The sequence below is a fragment of the Saccostrea cucullata genome, unplaced genomic scaffold (assembly GCF_032062105.1).
Source record: "Saccostrea cucullata isolate Sc308-1 unplaced genomic scaffold, CSIRO_AGI_Scuc_v1 ctg1961, whole genome shotgun sequence".
NCBI classification, from domain to species: domain Eukaryota; kingdom Metazoa; phylum Mollusca; class Bivalvia; order Ostreida; family Ostreidae; genus Saccostrea; species Saccostrea cuccullata.
In genome coordinates, this window is record NW_026940665.1 from 36,985 (window position 1) to 57,050 (window position 20,066).

Sequence of the window (20,066 nt, forward strand, 5' to 3'; positions counted from 1 at the left end):
TACAATCTTTTTGTTAACATTATTTTTCAACATGGTTATGATAATCGTAAATTTAATTTGTGCTGAGCGGTTAGTCGGGAATTAGGGAATGCCGAATTCGATTATTTTTCTCCATTAAAATGTCTAAAATTTAAATGAATACCATGACTATATCTGATTTTATTTTATGGTAATTCCTTTTTTTTCGTTTTGTCAATTTAATTCCTAAATATTAAAAAAACTGAGAGTTGCAGGATAGGATAGGATAGGATTAGACTGAAATTACAGGATAGGATTGTGGATGCAGGATTCACGATAGAATAGGATAGAATTGTCAACTTTTATGATAGCAGCACTGTACAGGGAGCCTGAGTCGAAGAACCAAAGTCCCAAACATAGGTCATCCCTGGGGTTGCTATAGATGTGGGGAGTCTTGTGATTTATTCAATAATTGTAGAGTCAGAAATCAGTTGGCTACGCAGTTCATCACACAAGCTGCCAAGAAGAGAAGTTGAAGAGAAGCTGAATAAGAACATGACAATGTAGGAACAGCGCGAACACAGACCTCCGAACCATCCGAGGTGGGATCAGGAGAATCTGTTATCAAAAGGACAGGTCTTTACATCTCACAGTGCGAGTTAAACCCGCGACATGAGGATCTACTTACTCCTTAATGTAACGGATATAAACAAAAAATCAAAAGCACACTGAAAGCTTTGTCCTCTCAGGATGTAAACTGAGGAAATGATTTCCTATGCTTATCAAACCGAATAATTATTGCACGATCTCTCTGAGAGATTTCAGTAGGAACGAGGCAAATCGTTCTTCAACTATTCGTGATATTTTTAAAGGGGTTCTTTTCGTTTCAGACCTCATGGGAATGGATGGTTTTTAGCTCACTTGAGCCGAAGGCTAGAAAGGTTTAACCTACATTGGATGAATAGTTCACAAGATCACTGACGGAATAAAAAGGGCTATATCCTGTTATCTGCAACGCGTTGCGTATAAGTTTTATGCCAAAAAAAACATATTGAAATAACGAACCCGACCCTTAATACATTAAAATCAGTCATATACTTGAGAAAATAAAGAAAATCATACCGAAATATTAAAAGGCGTCAATTAATATATCAAAATTATAACATGAGGCAGATTGATTACAATATTAATTCTCTGATTCTTGAAAACGTTGCACGCAACGCTCCATAGTAAAATGATCGATTTCTCCATAGAGCGTTGCAAATAACAGGAGTATATATAGGGCGACGAATTTTATTTTCCTGCTATAGAAACTATATAAGTGTACATAAAGGGGAAGTTTCCCCGGGAAGAGGGTTTTCTTGGGGGGTTATCATCAGAAAAAATGGGGCTAGGTTATTTTTGGGGGGATCAAGCTAAAATGAATACATTTGACGGAATAAAGCGCTATATTAATCTGCATGCGTTGCACGCAACGCTCCATAGTAAAATGATCCATTTCTCCATAGAGCGTTGCAAATAACAGGAGTATATATAGGGCGACGAATATCATTTTCTACTAAATAATACTATATAAGTGTACATAAAGGGGAAGATTCCCCGGGAAGAGGGTTTTCTTGGGGGGTATCATCAGAAAAAATGGGGCTAGGTTATTTTTGGGGGGATCAAGCTAAAATGAATACATTAGACGGAATAAAGCGCTATATTAATCTGCATGCGTTGCACGCAACGCTCCATAGTAAAATGATCCATTTCTCCATAGAGCGTTGCAAATAACAGGAGTATATATAGGGCGACGAATTTTATTTTCCTGCTATAGAAACTATATAAGTGTACATAAAGGGGAAGTTTCCCCGGGAAGAGGGTTTTCTTGGGGGGTTATCATCAGAAAAAATGGGGCTAGGTTATTTTTGGGGGGATCAAGCTAAAATGAATACATTAGACGGAATAAAGCGCTATATTAATCTGCATGCGTTGCACGCAACGCTCCATAGTAAAATGATCCATTTCTCCATAGAGCGTTGCAAATAACAGGAGTATATATAGGGCGACGAATTTTATTTTCCTGCTATAGAAACTATATAAGTGTACATAAAGGGGAAGTTTCCCCGGGAAGAGGGTTTTCTTGGGGGGTTATCATCAGAAAAAATGGGGCTAGGTTATTTTTGGGGGGATCAAGCTAAAATGAATACATTTGACGGAATAAAGCGCTATATTAATCTGCATGCGTTGCACGCAACGCTCCATAGTAAAATGATCCATTTCTCCATAGAGCGTTGCAAATAACAGGAGTATATATAGGGCGACGAATTTTATTTTCTACTAAATAATACTATATAAGTGTACATAAAGGGGAAGATTCCCCGGGAAGAGGGTTTTCTTGGGGGGTATCATCAGAAAAAATGGGGCTAGGTTATTTTTGGGGGGATCAAGCTAAAATGAATACATTAGACGGAATAAAGCGCTATATTAATCTGCATGCGTTGCATGCAACGCTCCATAGTAAAATGATCCATTTCTCCATAGAGCGTTGCAAATAACAGGAGTATATATAGGGGCGAAAATTGTGATATGTTACATCCCATTGCAGAGTATTCTTAATAATCTTGTTTTAGCTTCTTGAAGAAGTGGGTGCGATTACGTAGACCATAAAATTATGACATTTTACTGAATAAAGCGCATCTCTATCATGCACCTGCCTTGTCAAGTCTATTGAATAAAATACAGCAAAGAATATATGGTTAAAAAGTGATGCCTTGAAACATACAAGATTAATCAAATATTAAAAGTTTCGAATTTTATTTAATTCACATATTCAATTTTAATCCACTAACTCAGAGTAATACAGGTCAATGTATTACGTAACATTGTCCAATGAATTCAGAAACCCGTTTGAAAGGCACATGAATATAGCGTGAAAGACCACATTTTCTCACATCATGGCATCCAGGAACTCAAGAATTTATCATCTTTGGATGGATATTCAAGACATAATTGGTCCAGCAAATTTATGGCCACGTTCCATTCGTCGTTTGTTTTGGACCAGACCGCTTCGCCACTGGAATAGAATTTTAATATGCACTTTTGCATATGTCAATGGTCTAAATCCAGAGGTTTTAAAGGAATGGATCCAACTAATGCAACTTGTGGATCACGATTATGCTATAAGGCACATCGATAACTTCTTTGGACTGGTGGAGAGAGGCAGGAACTATTCCCTGTACTCATGGAATGTGTCCACTGGACGATATGAATGGCTGGACGGCAGACCTCGAAGATATATTCCACGCCAGGAGAGGTAGTCTATAATAAAATATATATTCCATTAATTTGTTAACTAAATGAATTTTTTTTTATTATTTTCATTAATTTATTCATCCTTCTTTTCAGAAATTGCCAACAGTGATGAAAGACTGAAAAACATCGAATATCTGTGATATCTTAAATATTTTATAAAGTGTTGCATAACAAAAATTGTGTTACTTTTCATTTCTCAGAGAGCAAGAAGGGGGAAAGCATCAGCTTATTCTGCATTAAAATATATTAACTTTGTCCTGGAAGACAAGGAATCATGTGGAGAGAGAGAAAGAGAGAGAATAAAAGCTGCTTATTCCGTAAAACATTAAAATATATTAACGTTGTCCTGGAATATCAAATCAATGTGTGTGTGGAGAGAGAAGCTGCTTATTCCGTAAAAGATTAAAATATATATTAACGCCCTGTATAAGAGAGAGAGAGAGAGAGAGAGCGAGGAGAGAGAGAGAGAAGCTGCTTATTCCGGTAAATATTAAAATACTGACCCCTGGAAGAACAACCCGATTGAGGATATGTTTGTGAGAGAGAGAAGCTGCTTATTCCGTTATATATCAAAATATTGACCGTGGAAGAACAACCCGATTTAGGGTGTGTAGAGAGAGAGAGAGAGAGAGAGAGAGAGAGAGATGCTTATTCCGTAATAAATAAAATTGTGGTATTACTTTCTTTGTCATGCATTTTACACATCCTGGAGGGAAAGGGGGTACCATAAATTTCACAAGCCTCACACCTGTTTCATACCCAGGAATGTTCCAACATTTACATATTTTCTATATAAATATGCACGTGTTTTCTAGTATTTTGACAAATAGGCTAGCATGCGTTGACATTATTCAATATAAAAAAAGCATGTCCATTTTACTATAAATTATCTAAACAGAGAGATATCTGGTTGTTTAGAGAACAGAATATTTTTATTTACAGTAGTCAATAAAACTGTTAATACTTGTTTTGCATTAAAAGTATAATTTGCAGTTAGTAATACATGTATATAACGCATTCGTATACCGGTATTATTGTATTACGGTGTAAAAAAAAATATGAATCAATGTAGATAATTTTCAATTTTAATAATTTGGGCTTAGTAAAAAAAAAAAAATCGGTGAGTTGGAAACGATATTGCTGACTAGGCGCTCACTCTTTTCACAAAATTCACGAGAACTTGACCCTTTCATTTCGCAATGTCAGCAAAATCGCCTAACCGGCAAAACAAGTTCGTGGGAATATTGAAGATTTGTGAGGCGTGGCTTTACCAAATAAGGAAAGATTTCATACCACGTGATTTAGGTTAACCAATAAAATCAATGAATTGTGGGAACTTTTTTGTAAACATTATAGTAATTGGTAGTAGTACCTCTATGAAAAGGTGCAAAAGATGACGATTAAACGTTCTTTCTGCATATAATACTGCATTCTTTGTTAAAATAAAAATAATTTAGGTATTTTTATATGTATTTTGCAGATTTCTAGTCATATTTTTGCAATTATATTGGTTGCAAATAAACAGAAATTGATTGAGAAAATGTGTATGATCTCTTATTCTCCTAACTGCCTTATAAGGAAATTGGCAAGTCGTTTTTTTCGGAAACATCCAATGAAATACATATTATAAATCCACTCTGCATGAAAATCATGAGTTTCTAGAGACCATGCTTGTTACTATCCCTATATAAACCCATACCCAGTAGTTTCCCCCCAAAATTGAGTTCTTTACACACTACAAGTAGCAGGCATGGCAGAGAGAGAGAGAAAAATTGCTGGAAACTTCAGAGCTTCGCAGAGTAATATCCTTGACTTCACCTTTAGCGACTTAGAGAATCCATGGAACTTCTTCAGGCTGTTTATGCGTGAGGAGGCTCAAGTCAATGAATGGTGCAGAAAAAATGGCCTCCTTGTTACCCAGCTACCTTGTACTTCAAAGAAAAAAAATGGCAGCAGGAGCTCTGAAGGGGAGAAATGTAATGGAAACATGGTATTGAGAGAGTCAGCAGCCCGCACTGGAGGGGAGATTTTGCGCTGTACTAAGAACCGGAATCATCAAAAGGCAATGAGGGTGAATTCTTTCTTTGAGGGCTCAACGCTGACCATCCCAGATTGCATGCTTTTTATTAAAAGTTATTTGGACAAGCTGACCTTGCTGCAATGCTCCAGATTTGTAGGCATAGCATATGGTACAACAGCTGTAAACTGGGGTTCCTTCGTGAGAGAAGTCTTCAAGGAACATTTCTACAGAAATACGAGGTTCAAGAAGCTGTCAGGCACGGTCGAAATTGATGAATCCCTCTTTGGTAAAAGAACCAAGTATCATAGAGGAAATCCACATGGGGGAATGAAGGTATTTAAATCTATAATTAAGATTATGATAATAAGTGATAATACATTGTTTAATATGGTTACTTCTGTTGCATATACAAATATTATAAGGCTAAAGTTTAAAACGATGAATGATTAAAATAGACATAGAAAAGTATTATAAAATATAAAATACAGTTACACATACAAAAAAAAATATTAGGATAGATGCTACTGCTTACTTTTTCTTAATGCCCCTTGTTTTATTTTGCAGGTCTGGATTTTTGGGATGGTTGAGCGTGAGTCTAACACCATCATCATCTACCCGGTAGCAGATCGTACAGCAGGTACTTTAATACCTCTCATCCAAAGACATGTTGAACCTGGTACTACCATTTACAGTGATGGGTGGACCGCCTACTGTGACCTAAATGACCTTGGGTACCGCCACTTTACAGTCCTCCATAAATACTCCTTCAAAAAAGTTTACAGGAATGTCACAACTGGGGTGGAGGAGGTTGTCTGCACAAATCAGATAGAGGGAGCCTGGAAGCATGCCAAGGAGCATTTTCGGCGCATGTCTGGGACCAAGGTTCGACAATTTGAGGGGCACTTGGCTGAGATCATGTGGAGATCAGAAAAGAAAGGGAACCTGTATGGTGGATTTTTCGAGACAATGAAGACCATCTTCACCCTGGAATCTGCCCCTGACTACCAGTACACCACTCCTCTGTTTGATTCTTGGACCATGGACGCGGACTCAACTGTCGCTCCAGTTAATACTGATGCTGAAATCTCTACAAGTGAGGCTGAAAGTGACGACACAGAGATTCCACCAAATCGTTTCCGGGAAACACCCCTGTCTTCCATCAAGAGTACAACAACTGATGAAATTGCCCATGATATCATTGGTTCAGACACATCACCTCTATCAAGTGCCGCCTCCACTAGAGTCCTCAGAGCAGCATCTCGTGGTACATCTGTAAATCCGCCAATCGTCATCTCTTCTTCTTCAGCTGATGAGGCAGACAAGACTCTGACCGAACCTGGACCATCAACCTCTGGACCATCCACATCTGGACCGTCAAAAGCCAAATCAAAAGTTTCTCTTAAAAAAAAGAGAGGTGGAAGTCCTAAGTCCAAAGTGACATCTAAAAAAGAGAAGATCTGTGCTCCTGTGGGGTTTGAACCTGTGAACATTGTCCCAGAGCCTTCTAAGAAAGAGAAAAGAAAATCAAACCCCTATTCAAAGTCTGCCTTTGTTTGGGCATCTGATGATGACGATTTCATGTAATAAAATTTGAAAATACTTTTTTTTTTCTTGGCTTTTTATGTTTTATTTAGATTGACGTATATCAGTATATGGTAATGCTTGAGTTCTGAATGGTGTATTGAATGGTTTGTCCATCAATTTAATTATTTTAAGTACTTTTCTAAATATTATATTTCTATGTTTATTTGCAAAATAAAAAGTATAAGAATTACATAGAAATACGATATTTAAAAAAAATACAAATTTACACAATACATTAAATACGCCATTCTGAAATTGCAAAAGAAGAGAAAAAGTTCTTTAAAAAAGTAGTAAAATCGAGGAACCATGAAATTAAATAAAAATAGATATAATGTTTTCATCTGCTGGTGGATCAAGAGAAAATATGTAGGGAATACTTACGATATTTGATAATTTTCTCGCATGCCACCATTAACAATCTTGTCAAAACGACGCTATCTTCATATTTAGAATAACGAACCCGATGAATATTATCAATTTCATAAGTCATACTAGTCCCCAAAACTTATACGCAACGCGTTGCAGATAACAGGATATAGCCATAAAAAGTACTCATGAAGATTTATTGATTGATTGTATATTGTTCAACGTCCCTCTCATATGGAGACGTGGCACCACTTGCCGTAGGAGGGCTTCAAATTTTGTCCTATATTCGACACTCAGGGCTATTTAACAGGGAGGGGTCAGTTGAGTTGCTTACATATATTAAATTAGAGGGGGAAGTTGAGTTTCGTTCGAAGTCGGATGGTAATGACCGAGGGACGATATCTTTATCAGATGATTGAGTGCGGTTGTGCCTATTTCTCCATGTGCTCCAGATAGGAGTTCTCGGCCCCGCTGATCGTAAACATCGCTGCGCTAGCTTTTGATCTGGAGATACCTCACGATTAATTAGGTTGCAAAAAAATAAATCTTATTATTAATAAACAATTGAACAAAACATCAATTTTTTATAAAGTGTATTTATATTCCACTAATATTATTACAGGTAAGCATTTGACCTCTCAGTAGTATTTCAATAGAGAAAACCGTATGACCATGAAATTAACAATTTATTTTTGTAGTGTTTATCTTAATTAGAGAAACAGTTGGAATTGGAAATATAGTTCATAACTACTTATGTATCAATTTGCAGTTTTTGTTGCCAAGATCTCAAATCTTTGTTCCAAATATGAAGTGGACATTGTTGTCTATTAATGCAATATCTCCTGTCTTGTCATTGCATGCAATTGACATGCAGAGTTGAGCGAGGAAAATGTGCCCACAGACAGTGACCGATGCTGGACTTGACAGAGTTGGAGAAATGGGGGGAGAAGGGGGATGGAAGCAGATTTGAGGTTGCACACAAAGCCATCTTTCCATGCAGACATTCTGTATTGTTTTTTAATAATTGAAAGAATATGAAGTTACGTATTTAAGTAATTTTGAGTAATTAGAAGCAAAAAAATGTTGAACGTTAAATTCTTTGTCTGCCATCCTCCATTTTGGTAAGACAGGCAGGTACTCTTTTGCTCCTCTCATCAACACCATAACTAGACTGTCGAAGGGATGCCTTGGGTTTTCTCTGCCTCCTTAGTGACCCAAGGCCTATCAAATCATCAAGAAAAAAAAATTACTGTGAACTTAATAATGAAAAGTGTTTTTGATTATAAAAAGACATTTCAGATCCCTAGTTTTTAATCCAATATGTATAAAAACAAATAAAAGATGTATGTATTATAATCCTTATGGTATCCAATGGCGTCTTCCTCATCCACTCGTCAGGAACCTACAAAAGAACATGCCTACAGTGTAATTCCTTTAAACATCGTGATGATTGATTGATTGATTGTATATTGTTTAACGTCCCTCTTGAGAATTTTTCACTCATATGGAGACGTCACCGATGCCGGTGAAGGGCTTCAAATTTAGACCTATACTCGGCACTCAGGGCCATTGAGCAGTGAGGGTTCTTTATCGTGCCAACGCCTACCGTGACACGGGACCTTCTTTTTTAAGGTCATATCCGAAAGACCCGTGATTTTCACTTCTAGTGCCGAGCGCTTGGCGAAGGAACAATCACTACCTTTATTTACGTGTTAGGTATGACGCGGTGCCGCGATCGAGAATCGAACCCGGGCCTCCCGATCACGAAGCGAACGCTCTACCACTAGGCTACCGTGACCGGTAAACATCGTGATGAATTAATACATTAAAAATAGTTATGAAATAGATAATATGTCTCAAATATTTGTATTAGCGATATTTTGACAAGAGAGCAATACTCATGATTCAGTGCTCTAAGGTTTATAATCACCCCTTATCTCGATTACTATATTTTTCAGACTTGTTAATTTCAAATGAATTTTATTCATCAAAAATTAAAGTAATTGCATCACGAAAAAATCACTATTTTTCACATAAAAAATGAAACATTTGATTTTATATTAGATCGGGATCGTCCAGATGAAACGATAACCCGTAACATAATATCAAAATTTAAAATAACTTCTTAAACGAAAAAGTTTTTATTTGAATTATATGTATATTATGTTAAACTTACGAAGAAAAACATACAAAATGCAGTTTAATTCCATTAAACTATTAAATTTTATAAGCGTACTCTATAGTACTCTAACGTTCAAGCGAACTCTGTCTAGTTTGGCCCCTACCTCTCTGATTTAATTCCGGAGCTGCTGCTGATAAGTGCGGGTCTATAGCTCGTCCTGGCGGCATGTTTGAATTGTTATCATGCTCTTCGTCCTCGGCATTAGAAGTGAAAGGCACGGGTTTCGGATATGACCTTAAAAACCTAGGTCCCGTGTCACGGTAGGCGCTGGCACGATAAAGAACCCTCACTGCTCAATGGCCCTGATCATGAGTGCCGAGTATAGGTCTAAATTTGAAGCCCTTCACCGGCATACGTTGAAGTCTCCATATGAGTGAAAAATTCTCAAGAGGGACGTAAAAAAATATACAATCAATCTTGATTAGTCAGGTGTGCAAAGTTTCCCATCGATGATGTTTATCGTAAATGAGTTGCGTTTTCCTCTCTTGTTGTTTTGCAGCTTGAAGTTATTTCCTTATTTTCATTAATTTCACGGTGAAATGTTCACTAATTCAAAACTGTATATTTTCTTCTTCTTACTATTTATATGCTGCCTTCATCACCATTTCCCTTTCCTTGAACAGAACAAATTTAACAACAAATGGCATCACTTTGCCGGGTATATGTATATTGCATACCATCCTATGAACTCTATGAAAATCTACATTTTAATTTATCTCTAATTTTTCTTGCACACTTTTTTATTTATTTCAAATTGACAATTTTCATCTTTAGACTTAGGAATTCTGTAGAAATCAGATTGTCTCTCATTGTTCGAGGTTCACTCTTGTTTTGTTTCAGTTAACAAAATGCCTCAAAGGTTCAATTCAGATTTTATTCAAATTCAAGGGCCTGGAGCAGACATCATATATGGTTCTCTTGTGAGACATTCTGTGAAAGCTACACAAAATAGAAATACAAATTAATTCATGTAGATTCACAACTTCATGTAATATAAATCAAAAACTTCCAAGAAACTTATATAGATTCATAGGTAAACATTACACAAATTAATCCTGACATTTATAACTTATATTTGAGTTTCTTCTGTAAATTCTTCTACACTACCAATAGTTAAGCAACACAGTATCAACTTGTTCTACTCAAAAATCATTAAATTTTTTGTAAAATTTAACTTTAAACTGACTTTTTAACAGCTTGTGTATTTTATATCTAAAAATAGCATCGACTGCGAGTTGCAAGTACAGCATAAACAAAAATACTTATGACATGCACAATAAAATGATTGCATAGTAAACTGCAAACTAAATAATCTAATATTCAGACATTTTCAATTATAAAATTTACATGTTTGCCGCTATATAACAAGAAATTTGGTTGATACATTTGAGTGCATGAACCTTGTGCAGACTTCCGGAAATGCCGTTATACAAACAAAAATGAAAGTAAATAAAGATGGACATCAATTTCCGGATTCGTCGGGTGTGGTAACATTACACTCCCCGTCACTAAAATTATGTAACTCTACCAAATATCAGTATTCGAAACAACAATTATACACAATAAAAGATACAGTTTACTGTGCTTCACAAACATTTTCATCAAATGTCCTCTCACGACACATTCCCACTACTGTTTGTTTGGTACAAGAAGCTCAAATTCTGTCACTGGGCGTTTGAAAATCTTTCTGTCCATGCCAATGCGAACTTCTATCTTACGGACACGCGCATCATCACTTGGATAAGTGTTCTCCACAATCCCCATTGGCCAGTCATTGCGATGAAGTGTCTTGTCACGAGGAAGGACTACATCACCGACTTGAAGATTTCTTTCGTCTTGTTGCCATTTCTTCCGCTGTTGGAGTAAAGACAGATACTCCATGGTTCATGTTTTTTGAGCATGTATTACGCTTCTATAAATCCAAAATTATCATTTGCTGTACCAAAATAAAATCTTTCAAGGTCCGTAAACATGGCGTACAAATTCAAGTTGTGGTGAAGACATACAAGAAAACCCTCATCATTTGATCATACTGAGTATTATTGGATCAACTCATGTCTTGCACATCTACATTTGAATTCCAGGTAAGAAATGTTCATAAAATAGCTTTTACTGATATTTGAGCCGAAATCTATAAAGGAGTTGAACCCCTTTGCTAAGGCATTTGAATTAGATTCTTTCTTCTGAATATGCTCGTCTAATGAACTGAAAAATTATCCGATACTTGTTATGGTTTTCAAGGCAAGTTGACATTTTTACACATTTGTAGATCTACCCATGCCCCCATTCAGGCCATCACCCCAGTATTTCAAAGTTATGCAATTTGACTGGCTTTTCCTTGTATTTAGCAATGTTAACCTACAACCACAGCATCTATAAACCTGGTAAATTTAATAAATTCCTTATACTGGAAAACATGATGACAAATTTTCAATTGTTATTTTAGAAAAATACCTGAGCATTTTGAATTCTTCTTCACTTGGCAACTTTGGTTAATTCCGAGATACAGTATGCCTCTTTTTAAAATAACATATTCCTCTGCACTAACAAAAAAAGATGCGCAGTCAACTTGTAACACTTCAGTAAATATATTCATTTCTTGGGCTTCTTGGTCTTCTCTTCCAAAGTACATGTAGTAATTTGATTTCACAACTTTGCATTTGTCTGTTATAAGGAAACAAAGAGAATTCAAACTGACCTTTACTGTATAAGAGGTTTGAAACTGAAGCATATAGTCTCAGTTAAACATTTTCCGACAGGCGTTCAAATTGATGGATGGATTTTTTTAGTCATAATTTTCTTCAATTACAATTACAGATAGGCAGGTCGTCTAAGATTAGACATAAGTGATCTTCGTATTTTCCCCTCTTCTCAGCACGCAATTGGATTTTGAAATTTAAAAAATCCATATCTTTTAATCCAGTCATCTTCTTTAAAAAGTTTTCCAACTTCAGTGAAAACATTTATGAAAATCATGAAAACAATTCAATTTCTCCTGTCTGTAACTGTCAGAATAACCTAAATCCGGTTTCAGAAGTCTCACACTGCATAACGATGGGTATTCAGTTGTTCCTTCTGCTACAACACATCTTTTCCCAAGTTCTATAAAAAACATTTGCAGAGAGAACACATTACCGATAACTCACTTTTAAAAGCCTTTATTTCGGTTTATTCCCTGAACGTCTACTCATTATAAAATTATTTAATTATCACACTCAATTAGGGGGCCATCTAAGGGATCCAGGTAGAGTTTACCTGTGTTACCTTGATGTGATTAAATACTTTAATATTTACTGATAAAGTTTTGTACTCAAGTTCAAGTTCAGTTAATTCACCCAAACTAAAATATTGTTATAAATCTGGAGTTCATTAATACATGTACCATAAATATCTTAAAAATTAAATACTTGATATATGGCATTGATACTTGATAGAGGCATCAGCATCACAAGCAGTCTGGGAAAACTTTTTACTTCAATCCTTAACGAAAGAATAATGAAATGGAATATCTCAGAAAATATTATAACTGATGCACAATTTGGATTTCAGACTGGGCGTTCAACTACTGACGCGATATTTGCTCTTCAAAGTTTAATATCACAAAAGTTGAATAATAAACAACGTTTATATTGCTGTTTTATCGACTATAAAAAGGCATTTGATACAATCAACCGGGAAAAATTATGGTATAAATTGATCAAATTGGGAATCACCGGAAAATTCCTTCGAATTATCCGATCGCTCTATGTTGATGTACGCGCCTGTGTCAAAAATGCAGGAGAGATATCCGAGGAATTCTCTGTAAATACCGGGTTGTTGCAGGGGGAAGTACTATCACCGATATTATTCAATATGTACGTTAACGACTTGGAAAATCATTTCATAAACGATAAATGCCCAAGTGTAGAATTAAGAGAACTAAATCTTTTTGTTTTAATGTTCGCAGATGACACAGTAATATTCGCTAACACGCCAGAAGAGTTACAGAACTTGCTTGATGCTTTACAAGGATACGTATCATCATGGAATTTGACCGTGAACACCGCAAAAACCAAAGTTTTAGTATTCAGGAAAGGGGGGTGCGTTAATTTTTCATGGACGTACAATAATGAAGTTTTAGAAATTGTCAATTCTTTTAATTACCTTGGATTATGTTTAAACTACAACGGTAAATTTAATGTTACGCAAAAAAAATTAGCTGAACAAGGTCAAAAAGCTCTGTTTGGTCTAAACCGTAATATTCAGAAATTTGAATTTAACGCCGAAACCCGCTGTCAGCTATTTGATACATATGTTGGCAGCATTTTATCGTATGGTAGCGAAATCTGGGGTTTTCATAAATCTCCAGAAATTGAAAGACTGCATTTATCCTTCTGTAAAAATACTCTTGGTGTTAAGCGCAATGCATGTACTTACATGATTTATAGAGAATTGGGACGATATCCACTTATTATTCAAAGAAAACTAAGAATCATGAAGTTCTGGTGTAAATTATTAAAAACAGAAAACTGCATTTTAAAATCGTCATACGAGTACCTGCGACATGGTGCAGAGAATGGGCCGGGAACAAGCACAAGTATAAATTGGGCGCGTGAAGTAAAGCTTGAATTATTTAGGTTGGGTCTGGGAGAATTTTGGATTAATCAACAAGTAATAAACTCTGCTAATTTCATGCATATATATAAAAACAGACTACTAGATATACATCTCCAAGAATGCAATGCATTTATGGATAATTCGTCAAAATGTTTTCTATATAAGCACATTGTCCAACCTGACTTCTGTAAAATGCAACCTTATTTAACAAAACCTTTACAAAGTAATTTAAAAAAGCATATTTCCCACATAAGACTTTCATCGCACTATTTAAACATAGAATGCGGAAGGTACCAAGGCAAAAGCAGAAATGATAGAATATGCGAAGTTTGTGATAGTCATCAAATAGAAGACGAATTTCATTTCATTTTCCAATGTCCTAGATATCTAAATCTAAGAAAAAAATATATAAATGAGTATTATTACAAATCACCAAGTACATTTAAATTAATCCAATTATTAAGTACATACCTCATATCTACTTTGGTTGGTCTAGGGAAATATATTCAACATGCTCTAACATTACGTAACGATTATTTATCAGGTTGACTTACATTTAAGTTCTTTATATTTATGTCTGTACATCTGTATATCAAAATAGCATGGTTGTATATTGTACTCTATCTTTGAATAATACTGTACTGCTAATTTCAAATTCATTATAATTGTATCATATAAATGATGATTGGAACTGTGGGACTGAGGAACACTTGACCTGGGGTTTCACCCCCCAGTTTAGACTCTTTGAGAGTCGATTGTATAATATGTTGTACATGTACATGTATATATATTTGTCATTTTGTAAACTGATGGGCTGTATTGCCCAAAGTTGTATCCTGAATAAACTTATTATAAACTTATTATATAATTGAAAGTACCAAACAAATATTTGTTCATACAATAAATATTTTCTATTAAAGAAAAAGCTTTTAAAATTCAAAAAAAGGAACAGTTCTCATGGTACTACTTTTTTTGACAACTTATCTTAAAAAATAATTTCAGAAATCCAATTTGATATGGGGGTTGGTGGGGAATTTAAGAGGTCTTAATTTTTAAGTTATAAGCTTGCTGTTAATTATAAGGTACAATATTAAAATCTAATGAAACATGTCACAAAAAGGCAGATAAGTGTTTTTCATTGTTGTTAAAAATTATTTATGAAAAATGAAAATGAAAAATATACACCAATTGATATTGATAAAATCTTAAAAATAAAAAAAGGTAAAAAAAAAAAAATAATACTGTTTTGCTGTAGAATTCCTCCTTTAATAAATACAGGTATTGATAATTCAAGTAAACTCTACCTGTACCCCTTAGAGGGCCCCTTAATTGAGTGTGATAATTAAATAATTTTATAATGAGTAGACGTTCAGGGAACACACCTTTATTTCATGTAAAAGATTAGTAAAATCATGATTTTTCTGTGAAAGGACAGAAGCTTTTGCCTTTCGAATTCCCTCCTTTTTGAATTTTGGAATTCTCGATCTTTTATTACTTATTACTTTTGTAAGTGAAAATGCATTTATGACACGTTCCTCAGTTTTACGACTACTCGCAATATGATCACTCAACCCTGACGAAAAAGTATCACAAAAAGGGCATTGTCTCCCAGGCCTATTTTTGTTCACACCTGTGTTGCATCATCTCCTGTGGGATCAAGTAAGTGTGTTGCATCTACGTTGTCATTTTCCATCTTATCTTTCTTAAGTGTCTCGGATTTCAGTATCACCTATCTATGAATTAGGGGACGACCATTTGATCCTGAGGTGGGCGGGGCCTGGTAATTTTTTTCGAGATGGATTATATTTTCAAGATAAACAAGGACAGATTATTTATTTTCAAGATTGTCAAGGACAGAATTTTTCTTCTATGTCTTACCGTACCTTGATCAATTGATTCTATAAGACTAATCATTTACATACCATATTCGGATACAGGATTTGGGGAGGGGACATGTTTAACTTTTTTTTGGCAAGAGGTCTGGGCCGCCGTAAGGGCCCCAGTGGGTCCTTAGCGAAGCCCTTGTGGAGGCCAAGGAGTACCCCCCTCCCCGGAAGCTCTTGGGGTTTTGTGTATTTTTAGAGTAAAACCAGACACTATTATAGTGGTATTGGTTATTAGGGATCCAAAGTATGACATAATAAATACTGGTCATACCGTACTTTGAATGAAGTTAGTTCAGGGAGCAAAGCCACCTTAAGCTCTTGGGTTTTCAATATGAGTAAATCTTTTGTAGGAATTGATTAGATGTGTACCAAATTATGACATTAAGTCATATCATACTTTGGATGAAAAGGGCCCAGGGGGCAAGCCCCCTGAAACTCTTGGATTTTTGTGTATATTAAGAGTAAAACTAGGCACAAAAATATTAAAATTGGTATAAACTATTGTCCCAAAGTATGGCATTATTATTATTCGTATTATACTTTGAAATTTTAAGGGAGGGCCTGGGGTCGTACACATGTTTGTGTTCCTTCAATCCGCCAGTGTATATTTTGTATCGATTTATCCGAAAAGTATAATTATTCGACAAGAAAATTTATCTTTTATGTTGTATAAGAATTGGTTTGTATTAAAAGTTACTCATCACACCTACTAAGTGCACATTGTAATGTTGATAAACTGACTTAAGTATCCAGCCTGGTAATCTGATTATAAATACTATTTGGTTCTAAAATGGCGAGCGAAGCAAGCCAACAAAAATTGAATTGAAAACTTTTGAAATTAAATTACACGTAAATAAAAAAAGATATTTTTACAATATTAAAATATGAGAAATCAAGGTCAGATAATTTATTTATTTTCTTTGTAGTGGAGGACAGATTATTTATTTTTAACATTTTCAAGGACAGATTATTCTTTTCCAAAATCTGCCAGGCCCACCTCCACATAATGAATATGATGGTCTTCCCCTTATACAAGAAAGATTATTCAGTATACATATACACATACATATATATAAAATTTTATGTCGATGTGTAAAATTAAAACCGGATCCTTAAAAGTATGGGTCTTCCTTAAATACTATAATACCCCATTCATGCAACTTTGAAAATGTTTTAAGATTACAAATCTTAGTTTATTATAATTTAATGTAAAATAAAAAATAAAAGCATATAATTTTAAACAAACTAAGTTTTTTAGATATATAAATTACTGTGAAGATTAAAAATCTTAGTTTATAATAATTTAATGTAAAATAAAAAATAAAAGCATATAATTTTAAACAAACTAAGATTCTTAGTTATATAAATTACTGTGAAATAAAGGAAACATGGTCACATTTATGGGTATCACTGCGAATCAGTTGAATCAGTGTTAACTTTTACAATTTCACTCCCTGGTCAAAATGACTGCAACTGTCCTACCCTCAGCCAGACGTCTTTGTCCATACTTTCCCCATGAAGAAAATAAAAGTATATGAAAGGAACTAGACACACAATGTTATTACTGTTAACTTTGCAAGTGTCACATCACTGCCAAAAATGCAAGTGTCTATCACTGCTAAAATGCAAGTGTCATTTCACAACATCACAGAGTGCGTAACACCCACAGAACAAATTTAGGAAACATGGTCATATTTCCTGAGTGTGGGTATCACTGCGAATCAATGTTGAATCAGCGTTAAATTAATACAATTCCTTTTACCAGTCAAAAGAACTGCAAAGGTACTGCCACCATCAGTACAGCTGAACTGCCATCCTCAGCTAGGCATCTCTATCAATCCATTCTCCCAGGAGTAATATAGAAAAAAAATTCACTGGAATCCTCACACTAGAAACACAATGGTAACGCTGCTAAAAATAAAAGTGTATCACTGCTAGTGTAATATCATAATACCACAGAATATATGTCACTTCTATAAGAAAAATGAAGAAATACAATGACATTTCTCGAGAATGGGTATTATAATCAAATTGACATCATTGTTAACAAATCAAATCGTGTCACTGCTGAGAATGGACACAAATGCTCAAGTCACAAGTGTTAGCTTCACATCATTATTAGAAGCTTCTCATTACTGTAAAAAGCGTCATTTAATATTTTATGAATTAATTTATCATATCCTTGGGAAAGGTTAAGGAGAAAACAATCGCATTTCAAAGAAATTCAGGCAGGCTTCTTTTTCCCATAGTTCCTCCTCTTGAGCTCTTCTAGCCAGCATTTAAATGACTAACTATGTGACTGTTTCAAGGCAGTATACATTTCCATAATATTGTTTATGGCCAGGTGTATGTCTGTCTTTCTTGCATTTACTGCACAGATTTCCATTACTTTTTCTCGTATACTCCTGTTCTTCCAGCTTCCTCGTCCTTTCCTTTTTCTGTGGGTGGAAAACGATACATAAACAAGATAGTCGGTCTCCTTAAGGGATATCTTTTGAGGAGTTCCTCGTCAGAATAAGACAAAAGGTCCCTTCTATCCCTAAAACCCCCTTGAGCAGGTAGTGCCCTTGCATAACGACGATTGCGTCGCAGACGTGTATGAACAGCAGCCATGTTCAGTTTTCTTGAAAAAAATTAAGTATTCTTAAAATAAAACTAAGAATTTAATTGAAGTGAAAAAAATGTCTGAGAATTTTTAATAGGTCAGTAGTTTTGATCAAAGCTAAGAAAAAAAATTGAGTTGAGAACTAATTTTGTCTGGAATTGTTTTATGGACACAAAGCCAGAGTGTCCAAGGTTCCCTCTACCACCCGAGTGTCCAATGTTCTTCCTATCACATGAGTATTCAAAGTTCCATCTACCACCTGAGTGTCCAAGATTCCTTCTACCACTGGAGTGTCCAAGGTTCCTTCTACCACCTAAGTATCCAAGGTTCCTTCTTCCACTTGAGTGTCCAAGGTTCCTTCTACCACTTGAGTGTCCAAGCTTCCTTCTACCACTGGAGTGTCCAAGGTTCCTTCTACCACTGGAGTGTCCAAGGTTCCTTCTACCACCTGGGTGTCTAAGGTTCCTTCTACCACCTAAGTATCCAAGGTTCCTTCTTCCACTTGAGTGTCCAAGGTTCCTTCTACCACTTGAGTGTCCAAGGTTCCTTCTACCACTGGAGTGTCCAAGGTTCCTTCTACCACTTGAGTGTCCAAGCTTCCTTCTACCACTGGAGTGTCCAAGGTTCCTTCTACCACTGGAGTGTCCAAGGTTCCTTCTACCACCTAAGTTTCAAGGTTCTTTCTACAGCATGAGATTTTAAAATCTCTTAAATTGATTAAAACACATTGTAATTATTTGCAATTGTTAGTCCATTTTTTATACACTGAATTGACGACGGATTTTTCGATCATTTCCTGAGCATGGTGCTTCTCGAAAAAGCATTAATTCATGCCACGTGTATATTCAGCAAAAAAAATGATGCTGTATGAGAAATAAGAAATAAAGACCTTCTTATAACATCTTATTTAATTTGACTTAATTACCTTCTTTGGAATTGATGCATCGCATTTTCTTTTTCTCTTTTCTTTCTTTGGGAGCCTAAATGACAATAAGACATTGTTTAGTTCTTTTCACAAAGCACATTAGCACAATAGATGAGAAAATTATTTATCCTCATTTACTTGAAAAATCTTAAAATACCTACCTGTACTCGCAATTTTTGTAATGAAGGTGCTGTCGATTGTGGAGGAGAAGGGCATTCCTGAGTCTGGTCAACACCTAGCCGGCCTACTTCACGGAAAGAAAAGATGGTGCCTGCCGGGAACAGATTTGAAATTTACTCTACCAGGCTCCAGCAACTGGTGTCCATGGTGGAGAGACGTATTACGTGTTGTAGCCGCTTATTTCGTTTTTGTTCTTCCTTTCGATCACCACACACTAAGGAAATCTATATGGAATCCCTTTAAAGAATAACCATTTCTTTTTAAATCATTTTTAACTATGTTTTTTTTTCAAATGATAAATTTGGTGTCATAGTCAATATATAAGTAGTTAGATATAATTTTTTCCAATAAGTTGTGTGTTTTACATCACCAACGCTTGGCGAAGGGATGAATACAAGCAGCAAATAGGATAAAAATCATAGTTAACTATAAATCATGGGAGATTTTTATTAAACCCTGACCAATGA

General features: G+C 35.3%; 1 protein-coding gene across 1 annotated transcript; it reads left to right on the forward strand.

Moving 5' to 3' along the window:
• Positions 1-4,776: 4,776 nt before the first annotated feature.
• On the forward strand, positions 4,777-6,859 carry LOC134255960 (uncharacterized). Its single transcript, XM_062738561.1, has 2 exons — positions 4,777-5,608; positions 5,840-6,859. The coding sequence occupies exons 1-2, from the start codon at positions 5,006-5,008 to the stop codon at positions 6,857-6,859; spliced, it is 1,623 nt and encodes a 540-aa protein (XP_062594545.1). The 5' UTR covers positions 4,777-5,005.
• Positions 6,860-20,066: the final 13,207 nt, after the last annotated feature.